The following is a 26,145-nucleotide window of genomic DNA, read 5'->3' as shown; positions in this document are numbered from 1 at the left end:
ACGCTAATGGTGGAAAAGGATCTTCAGAATCAAGCTTCAGGACCACCTCCACTTGGACCCGCTCCATCAGTAGAGCGTGGTGGTTCAAGGAAGGCTTTAAGAATAGCCAGGCCATCATCAGCAGCAGCGACTTCGTTCACCTTCTCCACCATCGGATGCGGGAAGGCGGCATACTGGTTCACTGCTTGGTCATAAACAGCTTCAGTATCCACATCATACAAAGGGAAGTTGGAAGGCGGGATGCCTTTCTCAACGAACCCTAGACCAAGCAGGAAGCCGGCCTTTTCCCCATCCTCATGAGAAGCGTTGAGGGCTGCGCTCATAGCATCGTCATAAGACGTCTCTGAGAAGACCCGATGCACAACCTACAAAGAAAAAATACAAGTATCAGAACCTTTTCTATTTACAAAGAAAAGCGTGAAGACATGAAGCTAAACATACCTGAGACAACGCTTCTCGAAGAAGCCATTCCTTGGCAACCAGAGCTTCTTGGAGGGCAGCTTGAGCTTCGTTACGGGCGCGTTCGGCTTCACTCTTGTTGAGGTTGGCAAGCAACACATCTTTAGCCGCAGCCTCTTCGACGCCCTTTAGCTTACGTTCTGTATGGTCAAGCACCCCCCTCTGGTCCAGGATTTCTTGAAGCTTCTTAGCGTCCTCCATCGCCAAGGCATCATGAGCCTGCTGGAGAGCCTCTAATTTGGCTTTAAGCTCTTCATTCTCCAGGCGTAGAGGCTCAGCAACAGCTTCAGCCTTGGTGGCCCTTTCAGTCGCGTTCCTAGCAGTCTCCTTAGCCAGCCGAAGCTGTTCATTAACAGCTTGGGCAGCCTTGGAGCGAGCCTCGAGACGGGCCTGAACCTCGACTTCAAGGGCCTTGAACGCCTTCTCCTTCTCCGCCGCCGCGGCGGAAAGCCTCCTATTCTCCTCCCGGACAGCCCGCGCCTGAGCTACTTCCTGAAGGCGAGCTGCTTTTAACTTGTCGTTTTCACGACAAAGCAGCTCGACGCGCGGCTGCATCCGGGCCAGGAGAACCCGAAGCTCATTGCTTAGCCTACCCTCCTGGTAGCTAGCCATGGCTTCCCCCAACGCACCACTGGGAGCAGCGTGACGAGCCCACTCCACGCACTCCACAGGTGTGCGAAGGGTTATTCCTCGGCGAATGTTCCATCGTGGAACATACACTTCATTGGAATCCGACACTGCAAAAAACAAAGAGCAGTTAGGAAAAGATGATTGAAAAATATAAAATAGGCCAAAAGAACCCTACGCACATGTAGGGTTAATAACAGGCCGATAGCCGCCGAACCCATCACCTGAACCCAAGGGAAATCCATCCAAGAGGTCAGGCAGATGGGAAGGTGGCAGAGTTTGGCGATACGCCCCATGCATACCTGAAGGATCGGTCGTCGTTGCCGATGACGGAGGAGGCATGGTGGCGGCCGCCGCGGTGGCCGCTGCGGAATCCGCAGCAATAGTAACCGCCGGCTCGGTGAAAGATGCTGTAAAAATAGCACTCACAGCCGGCGGTGACGTCGTCACAGCTGGAACAGTCGGCTCAAAGGAGTGAGCAACTGAACCAGCGGAAGCAGGCGCAGGGGCCTGGGTCGTCGCCTCAGGTAGTGTGACCAAGCCTACCGTCATTGGCGGAGAGGTACTCCTCTGCGCTCCACCCTGGAATGCGTCAACATCCACGCCTGCGTAAAGAAGATAAGTGTTAATGATATTAAGCTATGAAGTTAAAGAAAGGAAGTTGGTACTTACGGGTTTTCTTGAGCCTAAAGGTACGGAGAGGCGGGGACGAACCCGATGGAGCCGGCCTCTTTGCGCCGATCACCGTCGTCTTCTTGGGCTCTCCGGAGGTGACAGTCGCAGCCTCCGGAGCGGTGGTCTCATCACCACCGGGATTCCCCGCCACCTCTTCGCTCTCGGTCTCCGAATCAGACCGAGGCGCCGGATCGGCAGTGGAGGCCACCTTCTCCTTCCCCTTCCCGCCGGCAGCCTTCTTCTTCCGCACCAACGGAGGACCATCTGCGGATTCCTCATCAGAACATACGATTAGAGGAATTCCAGCAGAGGTTTCAACATTGAGGGGTCGAGGGTTGAATAGCGCCTTACCTGGCCGCCTGGCGCTCAGGATCTCGTGGCCTAGCGGGTAGACCTCCACGAACCGATCCGCCGTTTGTTCTAGGATGGGCAACTCGTTCTCGTCTAGAGCGCGAGTACCCATCCGAGCGGGACCGTCAGCCTCCCGCGGGTTAAGGAGCGACTGCAAGTCGTTCCCCTCTGAAATAAACAGGAAAGAAGTTAGAAGAAATTCAAAATCCAAAAAAGGAAACAAAGCATACCGTAAGGAACAGAGTTCGAACCGTATTCAATGACGATTGGGATTTTTTGCGCATCCGCCGCCTTCCACACCCGGCTCATCCCCAACATCACCATCCCGGACTCCGCAAACCGGTAAACCGGAGATTGGACCCGGGAAATCCTCGAAAACCATTCCGCCTCCTCGTAGTTGGAGGCGTGAAGGCTAGGAAGTGCTTGCCCATTTTTGAACTTCATGGCAAGGGGGATGGCGCGAGCGGATATGTAGAAGAATTCCCTCTTCCACGAGCGAAGACTGCGCTCGGTTGCGCAAATCTTCAAACTCTTAATTCGGGTTATCAGAGTATACCACCCCTGGATGCACCTCCAAGTGTAGAAGGTCATCAAGCGGTCAACATAGGGCTCAATGCCCAGAATCCGGCACACCCACTCGAAGTGCCGTATCTTGGCAATCGCCATCGGGTGCACCTCGGTCAGGTGCACACCGTGCCTCTCCAGGACACGGTAAACAAACTTTGTCAATGGGAACCTAAGATTCCCATAAACAAAGAATGCAGCATATACCCCGATCTTGCCTCTGGGGGCATCGTACACAGTCTGATGGGGTTCAGGAAACTCAGGCTCGAGAGACTCGAGCATGAACTTCCTGACGACGTACTGGTACAGATCGACAGGCAGAGCACACTGGCACTCGCCAGCAGTACTCTTGTCATCGGCTGTAGATTCGAGATCACGAGACATCTTGTAAAAGAAAGAAGAAAACGATTTCAAGAGAATGCTCGACTGAAAGATGAGTATTCGCCGGAAATCGTTCTAAAGATGAAGAGAAGAGTGAAAGTGTGAATTACAAAGAACCCTCTCCCCCTTTATATACTAATCGCAATTAATGCGATGAATTTAATGCGGAGGAGAGAGAAATCGAAGGTGCAATGAAACTATGACACGTGGCAAAAAGCAAGCTGGCAACAGCTGTTGAAAGGACGCATACCATTAATTTCGCGGCCATGCGCCCGAAAAAACGGGCCCACGCGCCTGAAAAAGCGACTGGAATGACCAGGTACTGTCACGTTACCATAACTTCCTGCACGTCCTGACACAGTCAGAAGAAACCGTCGCACGACGTTTCAGAGATTTGGACTGTTCTTATCCTTTCACCAACTCTTCGAATTTCAAAAAAGAAATTTCAAAAAGATTCAAAAGTAAGCGGGAAAATACCCCTTACCTTGGCAACCAAGTAACCATAAGACGGGTGCGGGTACAGTGTCAAGGCAAAACCCTTCACATACTTAGCACCCGCAGGGAATTGACGCCAAGAATACCTTGGAAGTAAAGTAACCGTAAGACGAGTGCGGGTACAGTGTCAAGGCAAGACCCTTCACATACTTAGCACTCTGCAGGGAATTCAAACCAAGAAGGATCTTCTGGGCCATGCTTGCGGAAACGGGAATAACATCCCCGCATGACGGGAACGTCGAGAACTATATTGTTTGAAACTCTATGATGGGATTGGCGGTTTTAGCATAATTGATCAATATGTTGAAAACTCCCAAAGCCCCATGGAGAATCCACATAAGTGGGACTCAACGCTCCTAACGTGCGAGGAGGTTACAAACCTACCCGCTTCACACCCAAAGATCAAGCAGAAAAGTCGGGAATTTCTGCGTGACATCAGGAAAACCGCGGGAAGAATCACCACGGAAAACCTAAAAACTAAACCCTTTTCAAAACCCCTTGCTAAGTCCAAAAGTTCACCTCACTTATTAATAATTCATGAGAAGAACATTGGACTGGGGGGACTTGAAGAGGTAGGTCCCAGCAGAGCCCAGTTGGACCCGCAAGACTCACCTTGAACAGGGACGTCTGCGCAATGACCAACTGCTCCAGCAGGACCCACCATGCTCAAAGAACCTTACGCGCAGTACGCCAGCTGTACCCGCAGGGAAAGCCTCCCAATGGTGAAGTACCACGCCTGTTCCCGCAGCTGCGGATACAAGCCATCAGGGAAGGCTACCCGCACTAACAGCAAGGCTACACGCACAAGGCATTAGCTACTTCAGTAGTCACATGAAGGAATGAGCAAGGCGGGAATACTCCCGCCTAAATGAGCCAGTCCGTATGCTTCTGGAAGATCTTTCGTACTATACCTACTAAGGTATGGGCAGAACGGACGATTTGACCAGAACAGCCCGTGAACCAATCACAGGGTGACAGCTCACCGACAACAGTACGAGGAGGAGCACCCTCTAGTACTGTTTGTCACTATTAGCCGCTGCCTACTCATCAACCCTTACAATGGGACGTGCGCAGCCTACAGTTGGTGGAACAGTGCGTAGCCGGCAGTAAAGGAACAGTGTACAGCCGACCTTGTTACTGTTGGCCGTAGCCTATCCACAAACCAGCATGGCCTGTGCGTAGTCCACTGTTGGTAGAACAGGAATACTATTCAGCCGGCTGTACCTTCTAGGAAACCTACCTTCGGCTATAAATACTCCAACACCTTGGAATGGTAAGGACATCATCTGATATCTCAATCTTATCTAGCAATCTCTTAATATACACTTATATTCAGAGCAATCTAGTCTGATTCTCACGCCGGAGGGTGGTCACAAGGAGGAACCCCCCCCTCTCAGTGACGAGCTTACGGTGTCTGTTTTGCAGGTCCCCTGAAGAACAACCTTCTCTGCCAGACCTCATCCTTGTGGGAAACATTACTTAACCCCCAGATTATCTATAATCTGCCCCGGGTCACTTAGTGTTTCTTCAAACAGCGATTAGGGACCACTTAGGCCACTTAACATCTCTTGCTAAACTCTTCAGGTTTGATTCCCGATTGTTTTTGTTAATGGTGACTGCTGATCCGTCAAAAACCTTGTGTTTTGCAAAATCTGTTCCTTAATTAATAGTCAACTTGACAGAATTGGTTCAGGCTTTGTCTACTTAAATTTCCGATGAACTTCCATCGATAATGATTTCTATATACACCCCAAACAAAATGTTTGTTTGTCGTCGTTATCATTTTTGTCCTCGGCACAAACAAAATGTTGGTTCGTTTTCATTTTGTTATATATTGTCGGTGTTAGTATGGTGGGATTAAAATGTTGGAATTTCTTTGCTTACTTTTATGTGGTATACCCATTAATATGGGTGACATCAACTTGGAAAATGAAGATGTGCTCGCGAGGTGGTCTTGGAATCCTCGTCCTTGCACATGGTTTACCCGTTAATACATGGGAAATCTCCTAGGCAAACGAAGTCGAACAGTCCAGTCCACACCCGAATGCTTTCTTTTTTATTTGCCTGAGGTGACCTAGGAATCTCCGCTTCTTACATAAAACCCTTCATAAATGATGGTCTTGAAAATTTATGTAAATGATGTATGAGACTTGTCATGTTGTATATAGTTTTGAAAACGACATATACAAAGTGGCATGTAATTATCAATTTTGAAATGTAATGTGGCTAATTTAGTAGGGGTGAGCAAGATAAGGGTCAGACTCTTGAAACCCTTTTACCGGACTTGTAAATCCTTAATTAAACCCGAATATATAATATGGGTCGGGTAAAGGGTATTTAAATTTCACCTTAAATAATAAAAGGGTTTCAAGGGTTCAACCCTTTTTCAAACTCTTGACCCGTTTACTAGTTTCTAGATAGATATACATCAGATTCTCGATTAATCTGAAATGTAGGAGATGCTTGTATTTTATATATGATTCATCATAAATTTCCCAACTACTAAGAAAAAAATAAAAGGTCATACTACTGATTGGAAACATATATATATATATATATATATATATATATATATATATATATATATATATATATATATATATCAATCAATCAATCAATCATGCCCAGTAAAATCCCACCGACAGCAAAGCTATAAGTAGGGTCTGGGGAGGGTGGGATGTAGGCACACCGTACCTCTATCCAAAGAAATAAAAGAGGTGGCTTCCAGAGAGACCCTCGGCTCTAAGTACATGTGTATGAAGCAAAATAAAGGAAATCAAAGTTTAACAGTTATATAAAAATTACTACTAATTATAATAATATTAATAATAAGATCACAGTTTAACAACTATATAAAAGCTAATAACAATTATAATAATAATAATAATAATAATATATGTAAGGGAAATACCATTATGGTATGTGACCTAAATAAGTTAAGTCTAAGCCCTAAGGTATTCAATTCTCTCTAAAAATCCTTAACTTTAATTCTACTTCTCCACAAATTCCTATCCTCAACCATGTCCTCGGAGAGGTTTAGGTCTATCAAATCATGCCTAATCCTCTCATCCCAAGTCAATTTCGGTCGTCCTCTACCCCTCCTCCCCTCTATAGTAATGTTTTCTACATATATATATATATATATATATATATATATGAAAATCACTAAATTGTTCTCTACATATAATTTGTGAATGTGAATATTGTTTACATAGGTTCAAATGGTTGATAAACTTTCAAAATTAGAGTTTACTGTGTTATTAAATGAAAGTATAATTGTTCTAGGATTCATATATTAAAGTCATATTTGAGATATGCAACTAGTAAATGCAGAAAATAAGCTACGATTATTGCTTTAAAGGGTAAAGGGTTGGACCCTTAAAACCCTTATTTATACCCGACCCTTTTATTGTTTAGAGGGTGGGGTCTTGAGTCCACATTTCTTCCTAAAAGGGTAAAGGGTTCAGATAGGGTATTAGGTAAAAGGGTAGAGTCTTACCCTTTGAACAGTCCTAAGTTTGACATATAAAGTTGTTTTGTGTGCAAGTTGTTACATACATATCAAATACACGCATACATATAAATATCACATACACATATACGCAGGAGATTTTGGGTATTTTGACTTGGATACATTTTCGGAGAGTCGTATGATAATTTTCACATACATATCATATATACGCACACGCGTGCGCGCGCAAAAACACACACACATCTATACTTGATTTCGAACTCATTGTCCTATGAGATCAAAATTCAAAATGAAGTACATTTTTAATGGTATATTGGTTTGTATTAGTTTCAAGTATCGTCTTTTAGTCACTACCGGTCTCAACTAATGAATTGGCTGCTCAAGGTCCCAACTTTTAACGTATTTGTTCCTAACAGTTCGCGACTAACAGAATCCTAACGGCGTTAGTTTCAGATCGTCGGAAAAACGTTTTTGGCCGGAAAACTCAAATGTTTCCCGAAAACTCAACATTTTCGTCCCAAACATCTTGGTAACTTTGTATCGGAACTTTAGGAACCTTTTCTAGTAAAAGCCCCAATTATCGAGGTCGCCGGAAACCCTAGAACCATCGTCAGAATCGATTGATGGTGCTCAAGTGGTGGTAGTTGGTTGACGATGAGTCAATTGATGGTGGTTGTGGTCCTCAGATGGTGTTTTCTGGCAACAAATTTGACGTTTCTGGCCAAAAACGTTTTTCCGACGACCTGAAACTAAGGGCGTTAGAATTCTGTTAGTCGCAGACCATTAAAAACAAATACGTTAAAAATTGAGATCATCAGTAGTCAATTTATTAGTTGGGACCAGCAATAACCAAAAGACAATAATTGAGATTAATAAAAACCAATATACCTGTTTTAGTCAATTCTACCTTGACATAAATATCAAGAATACAAGAAGTATTAATGTTACATTTATGTCAACCGTATTTGACCAATGTCACTGTCGTGGTTGGAATGTCCAAACATATCACTTTAAAATCTCTTGCTTCTCCAACTAAATTCACCTGCCATTGCCAGCAATATTATCATCATGCTAAAAATAGCCACCATTACCGCAGCCGTTCCATCGCCAGGAATACTCCCGGTTTCAAATCGAAAAACCTCGAGGCTTTTCCGAGCCTCACCCAAAGTTTTCCCGCAGTTTCTGCTCAAAGAAATGGAGAAAATTGAAGACCCATTTGCTAGAAAGTTGGTTTCCAGGATTGAAATGCTGCCTGTAGAGGTGAACTTAGATTATTATGTTATTTTTTAAAATACAAAATATGTTACGGACTTAAACCATTGCAAGATATGGCACTTGTCCCATATCAATTGTGTGGGAAATTGATGTGGGATTTATAAGCCAAATGTGTTCCCTCATCCCTCATCGTGTTTTGGATTGAGTTCTTCTGTTTGGTTTGTAACAAAATATGCTTTTAAATCTAAGCTGTTTTATGGTCACAGAGAATAATCTGGTTAACTCTATAAGAATATTGTAAAAATAATCTGCATGCAAGATTTCTTTCTTTCATTCTCATATAAGATAAGATTAAGGGTGATTTTGGTGGTTAAAGTACAATAATTTAAGCATAACTACTTTAAGGTGCTTAAAGTACAATATCTTAAATCAAGGAAGTTTAACTAACAAAGTTTATTGTCATGGACTTTGTCTTGTGAGTGTTGTGAGGTGTCCTTGGATCTGAGTATCGACTGTTTCACTCTGTACGTTTATGGTCATGGGCCACCAGTTTTGTCATGCCAGTGCCCTGGCTCCTGACCAGTGTGTCTAAGAAGTGCAAGTAATTCTGGCACACAACTTTAGTTAATGGTTAACACATCGATGTGTTTGAAAATGTTTACAAGTATATACGATCTTGAAACATTTGTCCTTTACACTAATATTATATTCTGTGAATACAATAATATATATGTATCCATCTACTGAAATAATATGCAACAAATAAACTTCATACTTACCAATATTGTCTACTCTGCCTATAGAAAAGTCAAGGATTTGCTTTGGTTGCCATGTGGGGACCATGGCCATCCAAATAGCTTGTGGCTAGCTCTAGGCTCGCTTGTATTGGCTTGGCTTGTAACGAGTCGAGCTTGAGCCAAGGCTGACAGGCTTGTTGGCTCGCTTAAATCAACCCTAACTTTAAAAGTTTTATTGTCTAGGTAAAATGACATGCAGTCTTTAAGCTCAACTCTCCATTACTATTCGGTCTAATTCACATCAAGGCCTATTCTTTCTTTTTAATTCTAACAATCTACTTGAGCCAAACCAATCAAATACATTTTTTTAAACTGAGCCGACTAGCTTGCAGCTCAAGCTTTTTCAGCTCGGTTTAAAAACTGACTTGAGAATGAACTCGCCATGTTCAGCTCGCTAACAACCCTAGTAGAGACTTACTAGCAGGTCATCCATCATTTGATGGCTTACCATTTCCCCGGTTTTGGTTGCTAGCTTTCACTATATTATTCTACTTTAATAGTTATGTTTTTAGGGATGTTTGGATGTGACACAAATTTATGAATGTTTGGGTAAAATCATGATCAATATACATTTTATAAAAGTTATTGTCGGTCATGAAAAAAATACCATAAATGTTTTTGTTGCCACATATTACAGCTTAGTGTCTCGAAGAACCGAGTAATGACTAGTTGTGTGAAACCAATAGTACACGACAAAGGTAGCCCACTTGTTCTCCTTCATGGGTTTGACAGGTATGCATCTTCTTGTTTTGATCCACAATGTTTAGTCATACATCATTTGCCATTTGGGCTTACAAATCTTTTATAGGGTGTCTTAAGTTACTAAAATACACTCCAATAGTGACAAAAATAAGATTTTTTTTGGACCAAGATCAGGGGTGTTTGGGATTGCTTATTTTCACCAACTTATTACTTATTAACTTTTTGAAAAGGAATAAAGTGTTTAGGATCGCTTTTGATGTAAGAGAGAAAAATTAATAAGTTACACTTTTGTACCTTATTAACTTATGAAAAAGTTATAAGGAGTTTTCATAAGGAATCCCAAACATCCCTTCCGTGTACAAATTGAACAAACGTTGAATTCACAAGTTATATCAGCATTGGGCTTAAAAATCTTTCATCGGGAGTGTGTTAAGTTACTAAAATACCCTTCAATATATATTGTGAACATTGAAAAAAATTGGGACCAAAAGATATAGATCAAACAAAAGTAAAAGTAGACAAAGAAGTTGCACTAGCACGTTTTTTTTAAGTCATAACTCAGCTTGATTGGATTTTTTTTTGTCAAATTAAAAAAAAACAATAAGATAAATGTGCAACATGTTTTATAGCTTACATGTAATAATTATGGAAATACTCTCCAATATGGAAATGTTATGATCTTCTTTTAACATTATTGGGCATAAAAATCTTTTAACGAGTGCTAAGTTACTAAAATACCATCCAATATAGACAAAAGAAAACACTTTTTTTATACAAGTAAAAAAAATCATTAATATATTACTAAATAAAAATAAAAAAAGAGAAGTTGCATTAACACGTGGTGTAAATTTCTAACACCACACGGACCTCATACAGAATTCACGGTTTGAATTTTGTTTGGGCTAAATAAGATAGGGTGAACTCACAAACACGTTTATTAATCAGATTGACTTATAGAAGTCATAACTCAATTTAATTGGGTATTTTGTATCGTCCGTTTTGAAAATTAAAGATAAAGCACAACATATTTAGATAGTTTATAATATTTTATATGCAATATGTTATTGTAAATTTTATAAGTTTTGAACATTAATATGTAAAAAATAAAAATACAAATATCGGGTTAAACATGAAGTGTTTGTGTCAACCTATGAAAACTTGTGTCATATTCGGGTTTATGCGTGCTTCAAACCATCAACTTCCAAGCATAGCCCATTTAACACCCCTGACAAATAAAATCAAAATATTATACCACCGGTAATTAAGAAAAAAAAGTTATTTTAATTGCATAAATGGTTTGTTTTCCGGGTTCAGTTTCTGCATTTGATTACATCTTATTCTTCAGTTCGTGTTTAGAATGGCGATACACGTTCCCGTTGCTAGAGCAAGCCGGTTTTGAGGCATGGGCAATTGACATTCTAGGATGGGGCTTCTCCAACTTAGGTTGCCTTTTTATTATTTTCCAACTTTTATATATTCTACATAGATGTGACATTCTATATATTATTTTGGACTCGTTTACCTATGTACAAGTCGCTTTGGGTTGTGGTTTATCTTTAACAGCTCGATGAAAATCACATAAAATAGAAGGAAACTTTTAACTTTAAATTAGGTGCCAAACAGAAACCAACTTGCATTTTATTACTGGTTTTAAATAAGATGGCACATTAGCTTTTTTTCGAAAAAATAAAAAAATGACATGCTAGTACGTTGCTGTAGTCGAGTAACTAGGTTATTGATCTGTGTGCTATACGGCTGGAAATTAGGAAATTCGTCAGATAAACAAATTAATTATATATTTGAATTATATTATTTATTTGGATAATGCTTATAAAAAGTTTTTTGATAGCTTCATATAAAAAAGCATATTTTATAAAAAAAAGTAGATGAAATATAAGTTGGTTTCTATTTTGCGCCTAATTTAAAGTATATAAAGTTTGTTTTTTTTGCTTTCATATTTTTCAAAATATTAGCTAAAAGGTTAATGGGTCAGACGGGTTGAAAGTAACTCTAGATAAAGTTGTAGAGTACCAGAGTAGAAAAATGTTTTAGTAATCATAATTATCGTATAGTTATGCTAATAACAACCCGTTTCATCCTGACCTGTTACCCAACCTGCTCATTTAGGACCTCTAATTAGAAGCAATTTAAACTTAAACTTGTGTTTTCGTGTTCTTTATCGTTTTCTTCTTGTGTCTTCTGCCTCTATCAGAAACACTTCCACTTTGTAACGTGGAGTCCAAGCGCGATCACCTCTACCAAGTAAATATCATTTTCGCGCTTGTTTGATATTTACTTTTTTTTAAACATATTTTTAATGTTTTTCAGACAAATCTAACTTCTTGTTACAGTTTTGGAAGTCCTACATTAACAGGCCTATGTTACTAGTTGGCCCGAGTCTTGGAGCTTCGGCTGCGGTTGACTTTGCAATCAACCATCCTGAAGCTGTAAGTGTTGACAAGTAACTAGTTTGACTCTAGAAACGTCAAAATGCGGTTTTTATTTTTATTTTTAATTTATTGCTGTTTTTGTAGGTTGACAAGTTGATATTGATCAATGCAAGTGTGTATGCGAAAGGTACCGGAAATCTCTCTAAGTTACCAAGAAGTGTAGCCTTTGCTGGGGTGAGTATTGTATAAAATAATGAGAACCCTGTAAGACACTGTGTATTATTAATAAACTATATATGTCACCTAGTAAGTTTGACCACAATTCCACAAAGTTCTTTTTAACAAGTTTTATTCATTTTCGGCAGGTTTCACTATTAAAATCCCTCCCGTTGCGCTTTTATGCTACTAATCTAGGGTTTACTAATTTGCCATTCGCGACATGCTTGGAATGGACTTGCGTAAGTTCTAATTTTAATTCGTGCATTTGTTTGAATTACTCTTAAGGCAAAAATGCATTTTATTTTCTAAAAAATTGAAGTGTTAATTTTTTTCATCATAAAACTAGATCGCGCGATTACACTGTCTGTTGCCATGGTGGGAAGAAGCAACTGTGGATTTTATGAGAAGCGGAGGTTACAATGTTTCTTCTCAAATTGATCAGGTTTTCTTATAAACATTTGAGTTATAAAGCGCAAAAAATGTAGTATCTAACTGGTTATGAATCATATATAGGGGTGTTCATGGCCTGGTTTTTACTGTTCGTGGGTCAAACAGTGAGCCAGACCATTAATATTGCGCTACGTTTTAGTTTCACAGTTTGAACTTATTGTGTCTTTAAATAACATAAACTTAAAAGAAAGAGTTCATGTATTGTATTTGTTAAGCAGTCCATGACTCCATGTGTAGTCCAAGTTAAAATAATCAAAGGCCCAACTAAACATTAAAAAATTGCATATCCCAAATCCTACGGTTCGGTACGGTTTTAAATTCATGAACCAACCGCCCATTTTTTTTAAATCAACACGAAACCAAACTGATGACCAGTTTCGTAGTTTCAAATCAAACCATGAACCCCTATAGAATCTATAATTAATTTGTTATTAATAGTTTTTTTTTAGCTTATGTGTCGATATTGTCCTTAACAGGTTCTCAAGAAAACACTTATAATATACGGAGAAAATGACCGAATAGTTGACAGCAAACTTGCGGTGGTTAGTATTTAAACTCGACTTCAAATATCAAATACTCAACTACAGTGTTAAATTCACCTAGTAACTTTTAACATGTTATTTGCCAAATTTCTTTTTAATATGCAGCGATTACATTGTGAGCTACCAAATGCGATCATTCGCCAAATACCAAACTGCGGTCACGTTCCACATGTTGAAAAACCCGATGTTGTAGCTAACTTGATAAAAGACTTTACGTCACGCAGGGTTCACTAGACTCGTCCCTCACTACGCGAGCAGGAAGAAATATTTTAACAAGCTAATTCCTCTCGTTTGTATCGTGGTGTCTTGAACGCGAGCTCGAGTTCTTTTATGAGCATAACAATGGCATCATCCTATAAATAAGCACTAAGATTATATATGTTTACAAATTGAGAAGTCCATTATATCATAAGACTTATAGAACAAGTTGTACCTTTTCATTATTATATGTTTTTTTAGATAGGCTAACATAACCTCTAAATTTACCCTTTAATCTTCACATACATGGAGTTTAAAACAATGTTTGTCATGACCGGACCGACTGTTAAACCCGACTGCCTTACCAGCGCATTGTACACTAGTTCGATCGGTTCCAAAAACCAGATAGTTTAAAACTTTAAAATATATATGTATAGATAATTGTAAATGGAATATGAAACTACTTTATATTTCCTCTTCATCTTGACAAGGGAAAACATGACAGAAAACAACTCAAACTTAAAAAGAGCATAACTTAGGTTACGAGTGAACTTACAAGACCTATAGGCAGTTAACAGAAAGGTCTTGATGAGCCAGATATTGTGGCAAACGGCTGTAGGCGTTTGACCGAGCTGTTAGAACCAAAATCCATCACTTAAGCCGTCGATTCCATCCAATAAGACTTTCTCGATGTCCTACGTAAATTTAGTTTTGTAATTTCGAAAATTTGACAAACCTCCCAAATCTAGAATTCACCTATATAAAAGAGTTCCATTGTAATCATTTCTGCATTCAGAAATTCAATAAACATTGTTTTTCTCGAGAATTACTTTCTTCTCGAGAATTACTCTTTGTTATATTTTATCGTTTCCCCAGTGCATCATTCACTTATAACACTATTCTTCTCGAGAATTACTCTCTGTTATATTTTATCATTTCCGCAGTGCATCATTTTAAACACTCTTCTTCTCGAGAATTACTTTCTTTGTTATATTTTATCGTTTCTGCAGTGCATTATTCTAAACACTCTTCTTCTCGAGAATTACTCTCTCTGTTATATTTTATCGTTTCCGCGTTGCATCATTTTATATCTGCCAGTAGACCTTTTAGGGACAAGAAAGGTGAAAATTTCTAAAAGGAATCATGAAAAGATTAGTGAGCCCACAAACACTCATTCACAGATGACTGCCTCATTTCAAAAGGCATAAATTCCCCACAAACAAAAAGTAGATTACAAAAAAAAAATATAATGGAATACAGCTGATCATAATCGATTCCATACTACAGTTGTCGATCCACCGCTTAAATTACATCTGGATTCGTAGTCAGATCACAACCACTCGTTCAAACCACCTGTTGTCGTTAGATCAACCTTAACCATAACGTCAAACCCGCAACCAATAGCGTCAGTGATGTCAATGAGTTCAAACACTTGGCCCCATTGGTGTCAGACGTTGGACCAAGCCCCCCAAATGGCGGGCTCAATCCTATGCCTGTGCCTGTACCAGTACCCGTGCCAGTGTTTGTACCAGTTCCAATTCCGGTCCCAGTCCCAGTTCCTGTGCCCGTGCCCGTTCCTGTCCCGGTACCAGTACCGGGTGGTGATGAGGTGGTTGGGGTTGTAGAGCTGAAAAAAAAACAAGAATAACAAGAAAAAGTTTTTAAAAAAATATTCTAAATGTGGAAAGTGAATAAATCAAAGACCACTAAATAGACAACAAAACATGTTTGGATGATACTTTCAATAGTTGTAGAAGATAGGGTGCAGTCAACAAAAATAAAAATAAATGCCTTGTTGTTAAGGACAATAGTAGGTGGGGCCCATTGACCAGTTAGTCAAAGATGGATTTCCATTCATGCCCATTGATTCATATTCATTATTATTTAATTTTGCTCTTTAAAAAAACCAACTCAATTATATCAACTGAAAGCACAAAGTGACCTAACATGACCTTTGCTTGGTATATTATCAAATAATAGGAACAAACAAACATTACATATGGGATATCATGATCTTGATTTCTTGACAGCTCAGATGTGTACTGAATAATTTTTGTACCTAATTTTAAATGCTAGATCTACCAAAATGATTCTTGAAACCAAGTTTACAAGCAAAGTACAACTTTTTAATGCATAATGTACAAGCTGCATAAACTCTACAGAGTAAAATGCAAATAAAAAAATTATTTCTGAAACTTTTAAGTGAAGTAAGACTTTGAGAGCATTCTCATCCAACCCCTCGTTTAATGTGAGGGGTGTTTTTATAATTTAGAAAGTGATTCAGAGTGTTGTGAGTGAAGAGTTTTTATATTTTAGAAAAAGTAGTGATTTTTCTGTATATTTGAAAAGCTACTGTTCACCTTATATAATTTTTTAATATATTTTAAAAGTGGTTGTGAATGAAGAAAAGAGAAAAGGTAATGATAAAAGGTATAAAAAGTATTATTTAATTGAAATAGAAAGAGAAAATGTAGTGAGTTTTAGAATAATTTTTGGTTTAGGAACAAGAGGTGGAAAGAGAATGCTCTGAGAGGCCCTTTTCAACAACAAGCACTAAACTAAAAAAGCAAAAAATGTTTCCAGAGCTGAAAGGTCTGGATACAGAGCAAGTCACTTGTACATTATGCATAAAAGAAGTAAAAACGCTATAAATTGATCTGGATTTTGACATTTTTGGTCTGGAAAAATGGGTTTTCCCCAGAAACATCAAAGAATTGCATCACCAAGAAAAGATGAGTTTCTTGGAGTTTGTAATCACACCCTTTTCGAAATCTTAGATCAATCAAAAAGTAAACTTTCTTTAGAATTCCATCTTTTTTAGTTCAAAAAACTAAACTTTAGCATACAAAAACTGCTAAAAATTGTATCTTTTTGCATCAAGAAACATACCCACATAGCTTTAACACCAACGATGATGAGAAAACAAACAAAAAACCAGTTTTCACAGGCAAAAACTACTAAAAATTGAATCTTTATGCATCAAGAAACATACCCACATAGCTTTAACACCAACTATGATGGAAAAACAAACACAAACCAATTTTCACAAGCAAAAACTACTAAAAAATTGAATCTTTTTGCATCAAGAAACATACCCACATGACTTTAACACCAACCATGATGGAAAAACAAACAAAAACCAATTTTAACAAGCAAAAACTACTAAAAAATGAATCTTTTTGCATCAAGAAACATACCCACAAGAAAAAGATCAAGATCTAGTTATAAAGATTCTAAATTTATAAACTTGGTATTTAAAAGTTAAAAAAAACACTCACCTTGAGCTACTAGCATAACAAGCAGAAGTTGCACCTGCATAACAAAAAAAAAAAATAATATCAGCAATGTACAATATTTTACTGCCTAAAGTACTGCTTCTAAGTTCTAAAACATTTGGTGTGGTTGTTGGTGTACAACTTTTACTGCACATGGCACAACCCATTAAAGCAGAAATAATAATAATAATAATAATAATAATAATAATAATAATAAGAAAGGATTACCAGGTGAGGCTGTTTGGCTAACAGCAGCAGTGCCTGCAAACTCACAACTACCAGGAGCTTGACTCTTCCTTTGATAATAACTATTAACTGCATAATTGCAGTGGTCTTTAACTGTATTAGGGCTAAAACAAGCAGCATTTTGGAGGATTTGAGCACAGTCAGCACCATTTCCACAGGCATAATCTATGTTCTTTTGAAGAGCTGTGTCACTTAATGCAGAGTTGCATAGACAGTATGCAGCACCTGTTGGAAACACATAAAAAAGTTGTTATATTTATGGGGTTAGAGTTAAATCTAAGATGAGATGTTTGAAGAGTTTTAGGCTTACTTGAGTAGCCAACCATGGCTAGAAAGACCACCATGGGGAGTAAGAGTAAAGAAAGAGCCATGGTTGTGGTCAGATGGGTGGTTGAATATGATGAGTTTGTAGTGTTAAAAGGTGTTTGGTTTGGTTTGGAAGAGTTTAGTGAGTGAAGAAACGTGTATCGACTTACTTGTATTCGATCTACGTTCCTCGGGTATGAGTGTGCTATATCACCGATGGTTTTCCGAGATACGAGTTCTTCCACCTACAAAACGAACAGCACCGTGAGCTTACCCCTCAGAAAGGGATAGAGGGGTCCTCTTTGGGGTAACCCTCCGGTGTGAGAATAAGATATTGCAGGAGAAGATAAGAATGTGAAAATGAGTAAAGGATTCAGAATATATTTCTTGCTCGACCCCAACTGTGGAGGTGGTGTGGTATTTATAGTATTAGGGTTTCCAATGATTGGGCTCAGACCCAATTAGGGCCTTTTTGGCCTCCTCCTATTGCTTCGCGCCACGTGTACTTAGGACACCTGGTGCTTTTTCATTGATTATTCTCTGACCAAGGTATTTTACCTGACCCATGTGCCATCACGTGGTGGCACATGGGTTTTGCTGAGTTGTCCACCCTTCATTGTCAGCTGTCAACATCGGCACATTCTTTATTCCTTAAAAGATACCTTCTGGAAGGTTGTCTGATGAGTACAATCATGGTTGTCCTTATCCTGATTTGGATTAGACTATTGTCTCATTTGTTGTGTTGTCCTTTATGCGCCTATCCCGGGGATGCGCAAGGTGTTCTCTTTATTCTCACGCGCAGATGTTTCATGCGCAGATGTGATATGCGTGAGCATGTGATATGCGTAAGCATATGTAATATGCGTGAGCATATGTGATATGCGCCACGCGCAGATGTGATATGCGTGAGCATATGTGATATGCGCCACGCGCATAGGTTTTGGCTTTGTGTCTTCATGACATCCTGATTTCAAGCCTCTTGTCTATATCTTGTGGGTTGACCCGCCCCGCTCGATGTTAAGGCGGGTGCATACCCCTTCAAGCCCCCCAGTCTAATGTGTGTCTTGTCTCGCGCGAGCGAGGTAAGATAGATATTAGACTTAATAGTTTGCTCTTTTAACAGGGTTTGTCTTTTCTTTTTCATTTCTCATATGTGCGTTGCGCGAAATTCTATCCCTTTGGTTAAAACGAATCGTCAATGCACGTGGTTGGTTGATGCTGACATGCATCAGAGATGGAGACGTTATGTGTCAGACCTTTCACGTGCTCGATGTGCTACAGTTGCCTTTCACGTCTCCTCATACAGTGTCAGGAACACGTGTCGCGCTTATGTTGGCCTACGCCTGCGCGTGGGGGCGCGTGAGCGTAGATCTGATTATTACTTGTTTCTCTTTCTCTCCCCTGGGCCTATAAAACCAAACCTTTTGAACGGTTTTTTCTTCATCTCCATTGTCATTTTCAGAGCTTTTGCTTCTTCAATTTACATTCCGATTAAGAGCCATTATCTTTGCTTCCAGATTTCCGTGCTTAAAGTAACCATATTGTTCGATTCGCAATTGTATGTTTGATAACCCACACACCACAATTTCCCCTAGTAAAGGCCGTGTAAAATCAGTGGTTATGTCTACTTTGAAGAAGACCGGCAAGGGTAAACGGGTTGCCGAGGCCTCGTCGGAGGAGGGAGGGAAGAACAAGGCGGTGAAGAGATGGGATGAGATTCCCTGCAAGTTGAAACAATCTGACTTTGATAATCTCGTCGCCTCTCAGGGTTTTCTCCCTGAGTATGGCTGTCTGCTCCCGGCGACCGGGCAAACGGCGGCGGATCCTCCCGCCGGCTATATCTCTTTATACTCTCATTTTTTCACCCACTGTAATCTTCGTCTTCCAATGACGAGGTTTATAGGTGCGCTCCTCCAGTTTTACGGGATTCATATATCTCAGGTTCATCCCTGTGGACTAGTGCGCATGACTCATTTTGAGTTCATGTGCAAAGCTCAGCGCGAGGAGCCCACCCCTCGGCGCTTTCAATATTTTTATAAGCCGAAAATCCAAGATTCTTGGTTCTCATTCACACCGCGCAGTCAGAAGGTTAAGTGCTGCACTGTTTCCTTCAAAAGCCTTCATGACTGGGCTGAAAAATTCTTTTATATCAAGGCTGGTGTGATTCCCATTCGCATGACTGTAAAAAAAAAATCATGTAACATCTACATTACATTAGTGTTACCTATTAATTAATTGTACCAAAATATATCAAACTTGTTACAAATTGTTATTGCATGTTGCAAAAGTTTATAAGTTCACTATATTGTATGTATAGTTTATGTAATATCGATATATTATGATACATTTAATATTATTTCATATATATACATTTTCCAAACTAATTATATATGACCATAACATGTTAGCCTTTTCTATTTACTTGGAATAAGCCCATCTTAATGGCCCAAAACCATTAGTGGGTTAACAAGTCTTTGATAAATTAACCCAATTTAATCATTAGAACCATTTTAGACTAAGGCTGTTTATGGTTTAATTTAAAGTTTTAAACCAATGAAACTATTTAAACTGGTTATAGGTTTACTATAAACTAAATCTAAGTTCTAATCATTTCACCCTCTCACTGAACAAACGAGGATATCCGACTCGGTTTCCTTACCTCGCATCTCTTGTTATAATTCAACATCTCGGATCCTTTGTGCCTCTTGATCTTAAGATATTGTGGGTAGAGATCAACTCCATGGCTGCCTCGGTTAGCAGTTCTACGACTAGGGTGTTGATCTTTACCCCGTTCAACCATTTGATAAACAAAAGCTCTGATACCAATTTATGAGGGAGCGGAATTGAAAACGAATAGAGAGTAACAAGATCAAAGAAAATTGATAAATTTTCATAAAACACTAAAATCGTCTTGAAAATTCCTACTTATAGTTGAAAACTAAAGAAATAAAACTAATAAAGATGCAAACTAAAATAATTTAACCAATAAAAAGATGATAAATGGAATTAAACTTGAAATTCAAGTTGTAGCAACATTATCTCGTCATATTCTCATCCTTGCTATGGATTACGGGTCATCTAATCCCATATGGGTTTGGATCTCCGGTATCAGGGCCATCTTTATCTTGGTTGGGCTCATGCACGAGCCCCTCGACATCAAATTTGAGTATACACGTAGACTTCTAATGAATCTCATTATACAAAACACGAGAATAATTCTTTTAACATAAAAAGTTTTGGTTATATTTTCAATTCAATGGTTCAAAAAATGTAACATTTTAAGACACGAATGTGTTACTTATTTAACTTACACATCACACATAACGTAAGACATGAAACTTGATACCCATTTCAGGATTTCTAAGTTACAAAGTTTAAATAAAAACAACTATACGATTCTAGGACCCCATTTAATTGCATTGCAATATAGCCCGAATATACCGTGCTATTTTCCACTTGGACTAACCTTGAAGCAAGTAGTAAATTCTGTCCGTGAAGAAACACTAACCGGATCCCGGGCAGATTACTGGTAACCTGGGGGTTGGATAGCTGTTTCCCACGAGGGGTTAGACCCTTGGAAGATGGTTCTTCTGATAACCTGCAAAACAGACACCGTGAGCTCGTCACTGAGAAGGGGGGGGTTCCTCCTTGTGACCACCCTCCGGCGTGAGAATCAGACTAGATTGCTCTTTAAATATAAAAGTATATTAAGAGATTGCTAGAGCAGATATCAGGTATAATATGATGATAATGTAGTAAGATATGTTGTGTTTAGATGATCATACCATTTGGGGTATTTATAGCCGAAGGTAGGTTTCCAAGGAGGTATGGCCGGCTGCAACAGTGTTCCTGTTCATCAACAGTAGCCTACGCACGTGCCCTGCTGGTAGTTGGTGGGTAGGCAGCGGCTGATAGCGACCAGGCCTGCTGTATACTATTCCCTTTCCACCAACTGCCGGCTACGCACGTGGTATGACAGTAGTTGGTGAGTAGGCAGCGGCTTAATAGTGATACAGTACAGGAGCATGCTGCTCGCCATACTGTATCAGTGAGCTGTCGTATCCCTGATCAGATCTTTCGCCCATACCTCGTCAGGTACAGTGAAAGGTCCTTCAGTATAGACTGGCTTATTTGGGCGGGAGTATTCCCCCTCCCGCCTCTGTGCGGGATTGCTCCCGGCTTTGCTCATTCCTTCAGGTGACACTGAATGATCGAGAGCTAAGTACCTAGTGCGTGTAGCCATGCTGCGCGGGTGGCCTTCCCTCATGGCTTGTATCCGAGGCTGCGGGAACAGGCGGAGTCCTTCACCATGGGAGGCATTTCCTGCGGGACCAGCTTGCATACTGCGCGTAAGGACGTCACGTCTCTGAGCATGGTTGGTCCTGCGGATCCAGTTAGTCTCTGCGCAGACGTCCCTGTTGAAGGTGAGTCTTGCGGGTCCAACTGGGCTCTGCTGGAACCTACCTCTTCAAGTCCCCCCAGTCCAATGTTCTTCTCATGCGTGTTTAATAAAGTGAGGTGAACTTTTGGACTTAAGCAAAGGGTTTTGAAAAGGGTTTTGTAAGGTTTTCCATGGGAAGTCCTTGTCACTTGCAGAAATGCCCGAGTTTCCTGCTTGGTCTTTGGGTATGATGCGGGTAGGTCTGTAACCTCCTCGCAAGTCAGGAGCATTGAGTCCCAGTTGTGTGGATTCTCCATGAGGTTTTGGTAGTTTTGAACATAGTGATCAATTATGTTAAAACCACCAATTCCATCCTGGAACTTCAAACAACGTAGTTCTCAACGTTCCCGCTATGCGGGGATGTTATTTCCGTTTCCGCAAGCATTGCCCAGAAGATCCTTCCTGGTTTCAATTCCCAGCGGAGCGCTAGGTATGTGAAGGGTTTTGCCTTAACACTGTACCAGCGCTCGTCTTACGGTTACTTTACTTCCAAGGTATTCCTAGCGTCAATTCCCTGCAGGTGCTAGGTATGTGAAGGGTTTTGCCTTTACACTGTACCCGCATCCGTCTAACGGTTACTTGTTCGCCAAGGTTTACTTGGCTTCAATTCCCTGCGGGTGCTAGGTATGTGAAGGATTTTGCCTTTACACTGTACCCGCATCCGTCTAACGGTTACTTGTTCGCCAAGGTTTACTTGGCTTCAATTCCCTGCGGGTGCTAGGTATGTGAAGGATTTTGCCTTTACACTGTACCCGCATCCGTCTAACGGTTACTTGTTCGCCAAGGTTTACTTGGCTTCAATTCCCTGCGGGTGCTAGGTATGTGAAGGGTTTTGCCTTTACACTGTACCCGCATCCATCTAACGGTTACTTGTTTGCCAAGGGGTAAGGGGTATTTTCCCGCTTACTTTTTAATATTTTTTAAATTTTGAATTTTGAAATTCGAAGAGTTGGTGAAAAGATAAGAACAGTCCAAACCTCTGAAACGTCGTGCGACGGTTTCTTCTGACTGTCAAGACGTGCAGGAAGTTATGGTGACGTGACAGAACATGGTCATTCCAGTCGCTTTTTCAGGCGCGTGGGCGTGATTTTTCGGGCGCGTGGCCGCGAAATTACTGGCACACGTCCTTTCAACAGCTGTTGCCAGCCTGCTTTTTGCCACGTGTCATAGTTTCATTGCACCTTTGATTTCTCTCTCCTCCGCATTAAATTCACCGCATTAATTGCGATTACTATATAAAGGGGAAGAGGGTTATTTGTAATTCACACTTTCACCTTTCTTCTTCTTCTTAGTGATTTCCGGCAAATACTCCCCTTTTTCAGGCAAGCATTTTCCCGAAATCACTTCTCTTTCTGCAAAAATGTCTTCTCATGATGCCGACGATCAGAAGACTGCTGGCGAGTGCCAGTGTTCTCTTCCTGTCGATCTGTACCAGTATATCGTCAGGAAGTTCATGCTCGAGTCTCTCGAGCCTGAGTTTCCTGAACCCCACCATACTGTGTACGATGCCCCTAGTGGCAAGATCGGGGTTTATGCTGCATTCTTTATCTACGGGAACCTTAGGTTCCCGTTGACAAAGTTTGTGTACCGTGTTCTTGAGAGGCACAGCGTTCATTTGACCGAGCTGCACCCCATGGCGATCGCCAAGATTCGTCATTTTGAGTGGGTGTGCCGGATTCTGGGCATCGAGCCCCATGTGGACCGCCTGATGACCTTCTACACTTGGAGGTGCATCCAGGGGTGGTACAGTCTTACAACCCGGATTAAGGGTTTAAAGATTTGTACCACCGAGCGGAGTCTTCGCTCGTGGAGAAGAGAGTTCTTCTTCATATCCGCTCGCGCCATCCCCATTGCCATGAAGTTCAAGAACGGCCAGGCACTTCAGAGCCTTCACGCCCTCAACTACGAGGAGGCGGAATGGTTCTCGAAGATATCCCGGGTCCAATCCCCGGTTTTCCGTTTTCCGGAGTCAGCGATGGTAATGCTGGGGATGAGCCGAGTGTGGAAGGTGGCGAATGCGCAGAAGGTTCCGATTGTCCTTGAATATGGTTCGAACTCTGTCCCTTATGGTATGTCTTGTTTCTTTTTGTTGATTTTGACTTTTTTCTAACTTTCCTGTTTATTTCAGAGGGGAACGACCTACAGTCGCTCCTGAATCCGCGGGAGGAAGATGGTCCCGCACGGATGGGTACTCGTGCTCTGGACGAGAACGAGTTGCCCATCCTAGAGCAAACTGCGAGTCGGTTCGTGGAGGTTTACCCGCCGGGTCAAGAGATCCTGAGCCACCGACGGCCTGGTAAGCCTATCTTCTACCCTGAACCCCTCAATGTTGTGCCTGCTGCTGGAGTTCTTGACATTTCTTCTTCTGAGGAATCCGCAGAAGGTCCTCCGTTGGTGCGGAAGAAAAAGACTGCTGCCGGCGTGAAGGGGAAGGAGAAGGCCACAGCTGATCCAGTGGTTCTATCTGACACGGAGTCAGATAGTGAAGAGGTGGCGGGGAAGCCCGGTGGTGAGAAGACCACTGCTCCGGAGGCTACGACCGTTACCTCCGGAGAACCAACGAAGACGACGGTGACCGGTACCAAGAGGCCGGCTCCATCGGGTTCCTCCCCGCCCGTCCGTACGTTCAGGGTCAAGAAAACCCGTAAGTATAATCATAATGCCTTTGTAGATTTGTCAATAATTTTCTTTTTAACACTCTCTTCTTTGTGCAGGCGTGGATGTTGACGCAATCCTGGGTGAAACGCAGGGGAGTACTTCCTCGCCAATGATGGTAGGCTCGGTCAGCCTTCCTGAGGCGTCGACCCAGTCGCCTGCGCTTGCATCCGCTGGTCCAGTTGGTCGCTCCGTCGAACCAACTGTTCCGGCCGAGATGACTTCACCGCCGGCCGTGAGTGCGATTTTTACAGCATCCTTCACGGAACCGGCGGTTACTGCTGCTTTTAAGGAGGCGGCGACCGCGGCGGAGACAACGTCGGCGACCACGGCGGCTGCCACCATGCCCGCGCCACCGGCACCAATGGCCGGACCATCAGGTACGCGCAGGGCTTCACGCCGATCTTTGCCACCTTCCCGTCTGCCTGACCTGTTGGATGGATTTCCTTTAGGTTCAGGTGATGGGTTTGGCGGCTACCGGCCTGTCATTGACCCTACAGGTGCGTAGGGTTCCTTTCTTTTTCCCTTATGTTTTTCATCATCTTTTCCTTACTGCTTTTGTTTCTTTTGCAGTGTCGGATTCCAATGAAGTGTATGTTCCTCGATGGAACATACGCCGAGGAACAACCCTTCGCACACCCGTGGAGTGCGTGGACTGGGCTCGCCACGCTGCTCCTCCGGGCGCGTTGGGGGAAGCCATGGTTAGCTACCAGGAGGGTAGGCTAACTAATGAGCTTCGGGTTCTCCAGGCCCGGATGCAGCCGCGCGTCGAGCTGCTTTGTCGTGAAAACGACAAGTTGAAAGCAGCTCACGCCAAGGACATATCTGAGGCGCGTGCTCTTCGGGAGGAGAACCAACAGCTGGCGGCAGCTGCCGCCGACAAGGAGAAGGCCTTCAAGGCCCTCGAGGTTGAAGTTCAGGCGCGACTCGAGGCCCGCTCCAAGGCTGCCCAAGCTGTGAATGAACAGCTTCGGTTGGCCAGGGAGACTGCGCGAAACGCAACCGAGAGGGCTGCCAAGGCTGAAGCCGTTGCTGAGCCTTTGCGTGTGGAGAATGAGCAGCTTAAATGCAAATTAAAGGCTCTTCAGCATGCTCATGACGCCTTGGCAATGGAAGATGCCAAGAAGCTGCAAGAGATTCTTGACCAGAGGGGGGTGCTTGACCAATCCGAGCGGAAGCTTAAGGGCGTCGAAGAGGCTGCCGCAAAGGAAGTATTACTTGCCAATCTGAACCAAAGCGAAGCCGAACGCGCCCGTGACGAAGTGCAAGCTACCCTCCAATGGCTACTTCGAGAAGCGTTGCCTCAGGTATGTTTAGATTTATCTTCACGCATTTCTTTTGTAAGAAAAGGTTCTAATACTTGTGTTTTCTTTGTAGGTTGTGCGTCGGGTCTTTTCAGAGACCTCTTACGATGATGCTATGACCGCAGCCCTCAACGCTTCTCATGATGATGGGGAAAAGGCCGGCTTCATGCTTGGTCTAGGGTTTGTTGAGAAAGGCGTCCCGCCTTCCAACTTCCCTTTGTTCAATGTGGATACTGAAGCCATTTATGACCAAGCATTGAACCAATACGCCGCCTTCCCGCATCCAGTGGTGGAGAAGGTGGACGAAGTAGCTGCTGCTGATGATGGGTTAGCTGTCCTCAAAGCGTTCCTCGAACCACCCCGTTCTGACGGAGCGGGTCC

The 26,145-nt window shown here is 41.8% G+C and overlaps 2 protein-coding genes across 2 annotated transcripts; one reads left to right on the top strand and one right to left on the bottom strand.

Moving 5' to 3' along the window:
• Window positions 1–8,092: 8,092 nt before the first annotated feature.
• LOC143533980 (alpha/beta hydrolase domain-containing protein VTE7-like) lies at window positions 8,093–13,644 on the top strand. Its single transcript, XM_077028596.1, has 10 exons — window positions 8,093–8,284; window positions 9,674–9,768; window positions 11,084–11,181; window positions 11,951–12,000; window positions 12,090–12,185; window positions 12,273–12,362; window positions 12,494–12,586; window positions 12,694–12,789; window positions 13,274–13,339; window positions 13,445–13,644. Exons 1-10 carry the CDS (start codon window positions 8,093–8,095, stop codon window positions 13,571–13,573), a joined length of 1,005 nt encoding a protein of 334 aa, XP_076884711.1. The 3' UTR covers window positions 13,574–13,644.
• Window positions 13,645–14,716: 1,072 nt separating this feature from the next.
• LOC143533979 (PLASMODESMATA CALLOSE-BINDING PROTEIN 2-like) lies at window positions 14,717–17,444 on the bottom strand. The gene is made up of 4 exons (XM_077028595.1): window positions 17,369–17,444; window positions 17,041–17,283; window positions 16,816–16,849; window positions 14,717–15,164 (listed from the first exon to the last, which is right to left on the bottom strand). The coding sequence occupies exons 1-4, from the start codon at window positions 17,427–17,429 to the stop codon at window positions 14,900–14,902; spliced, it is 603 nt and encodes a 200-aa protein (XP_076884710.1). The 5' UTR covers window positions 17,430–17,444; the 3' UTR covers window positions 14,717–14,899.
• Window positions 17,445–26,145: the final 8,701 nt, after the last annotated feature.

Source organism: Bidens hawaiensis, unplaced genomic scaffold (assembly GCF_021521415.1).
Source record: "Bidens hawaiensis isolate Kalapana, Puna unplaced genomic scaffold, B.hawaiensis_p1.1 tig00009970_1, whole genome shotgun sequence".
NCBI classification, from domain to species: Eukaryota; Viridiplantae; Streptophyta; class Magnoliopsida; order Asterales; family Asteraceae; genus Bidens; species Bidens hawaiensis.
Note: the sequence above shows the minus strand (reverse complement) of the source record. Positions and strands in the feature narration are given on the sequence as shown.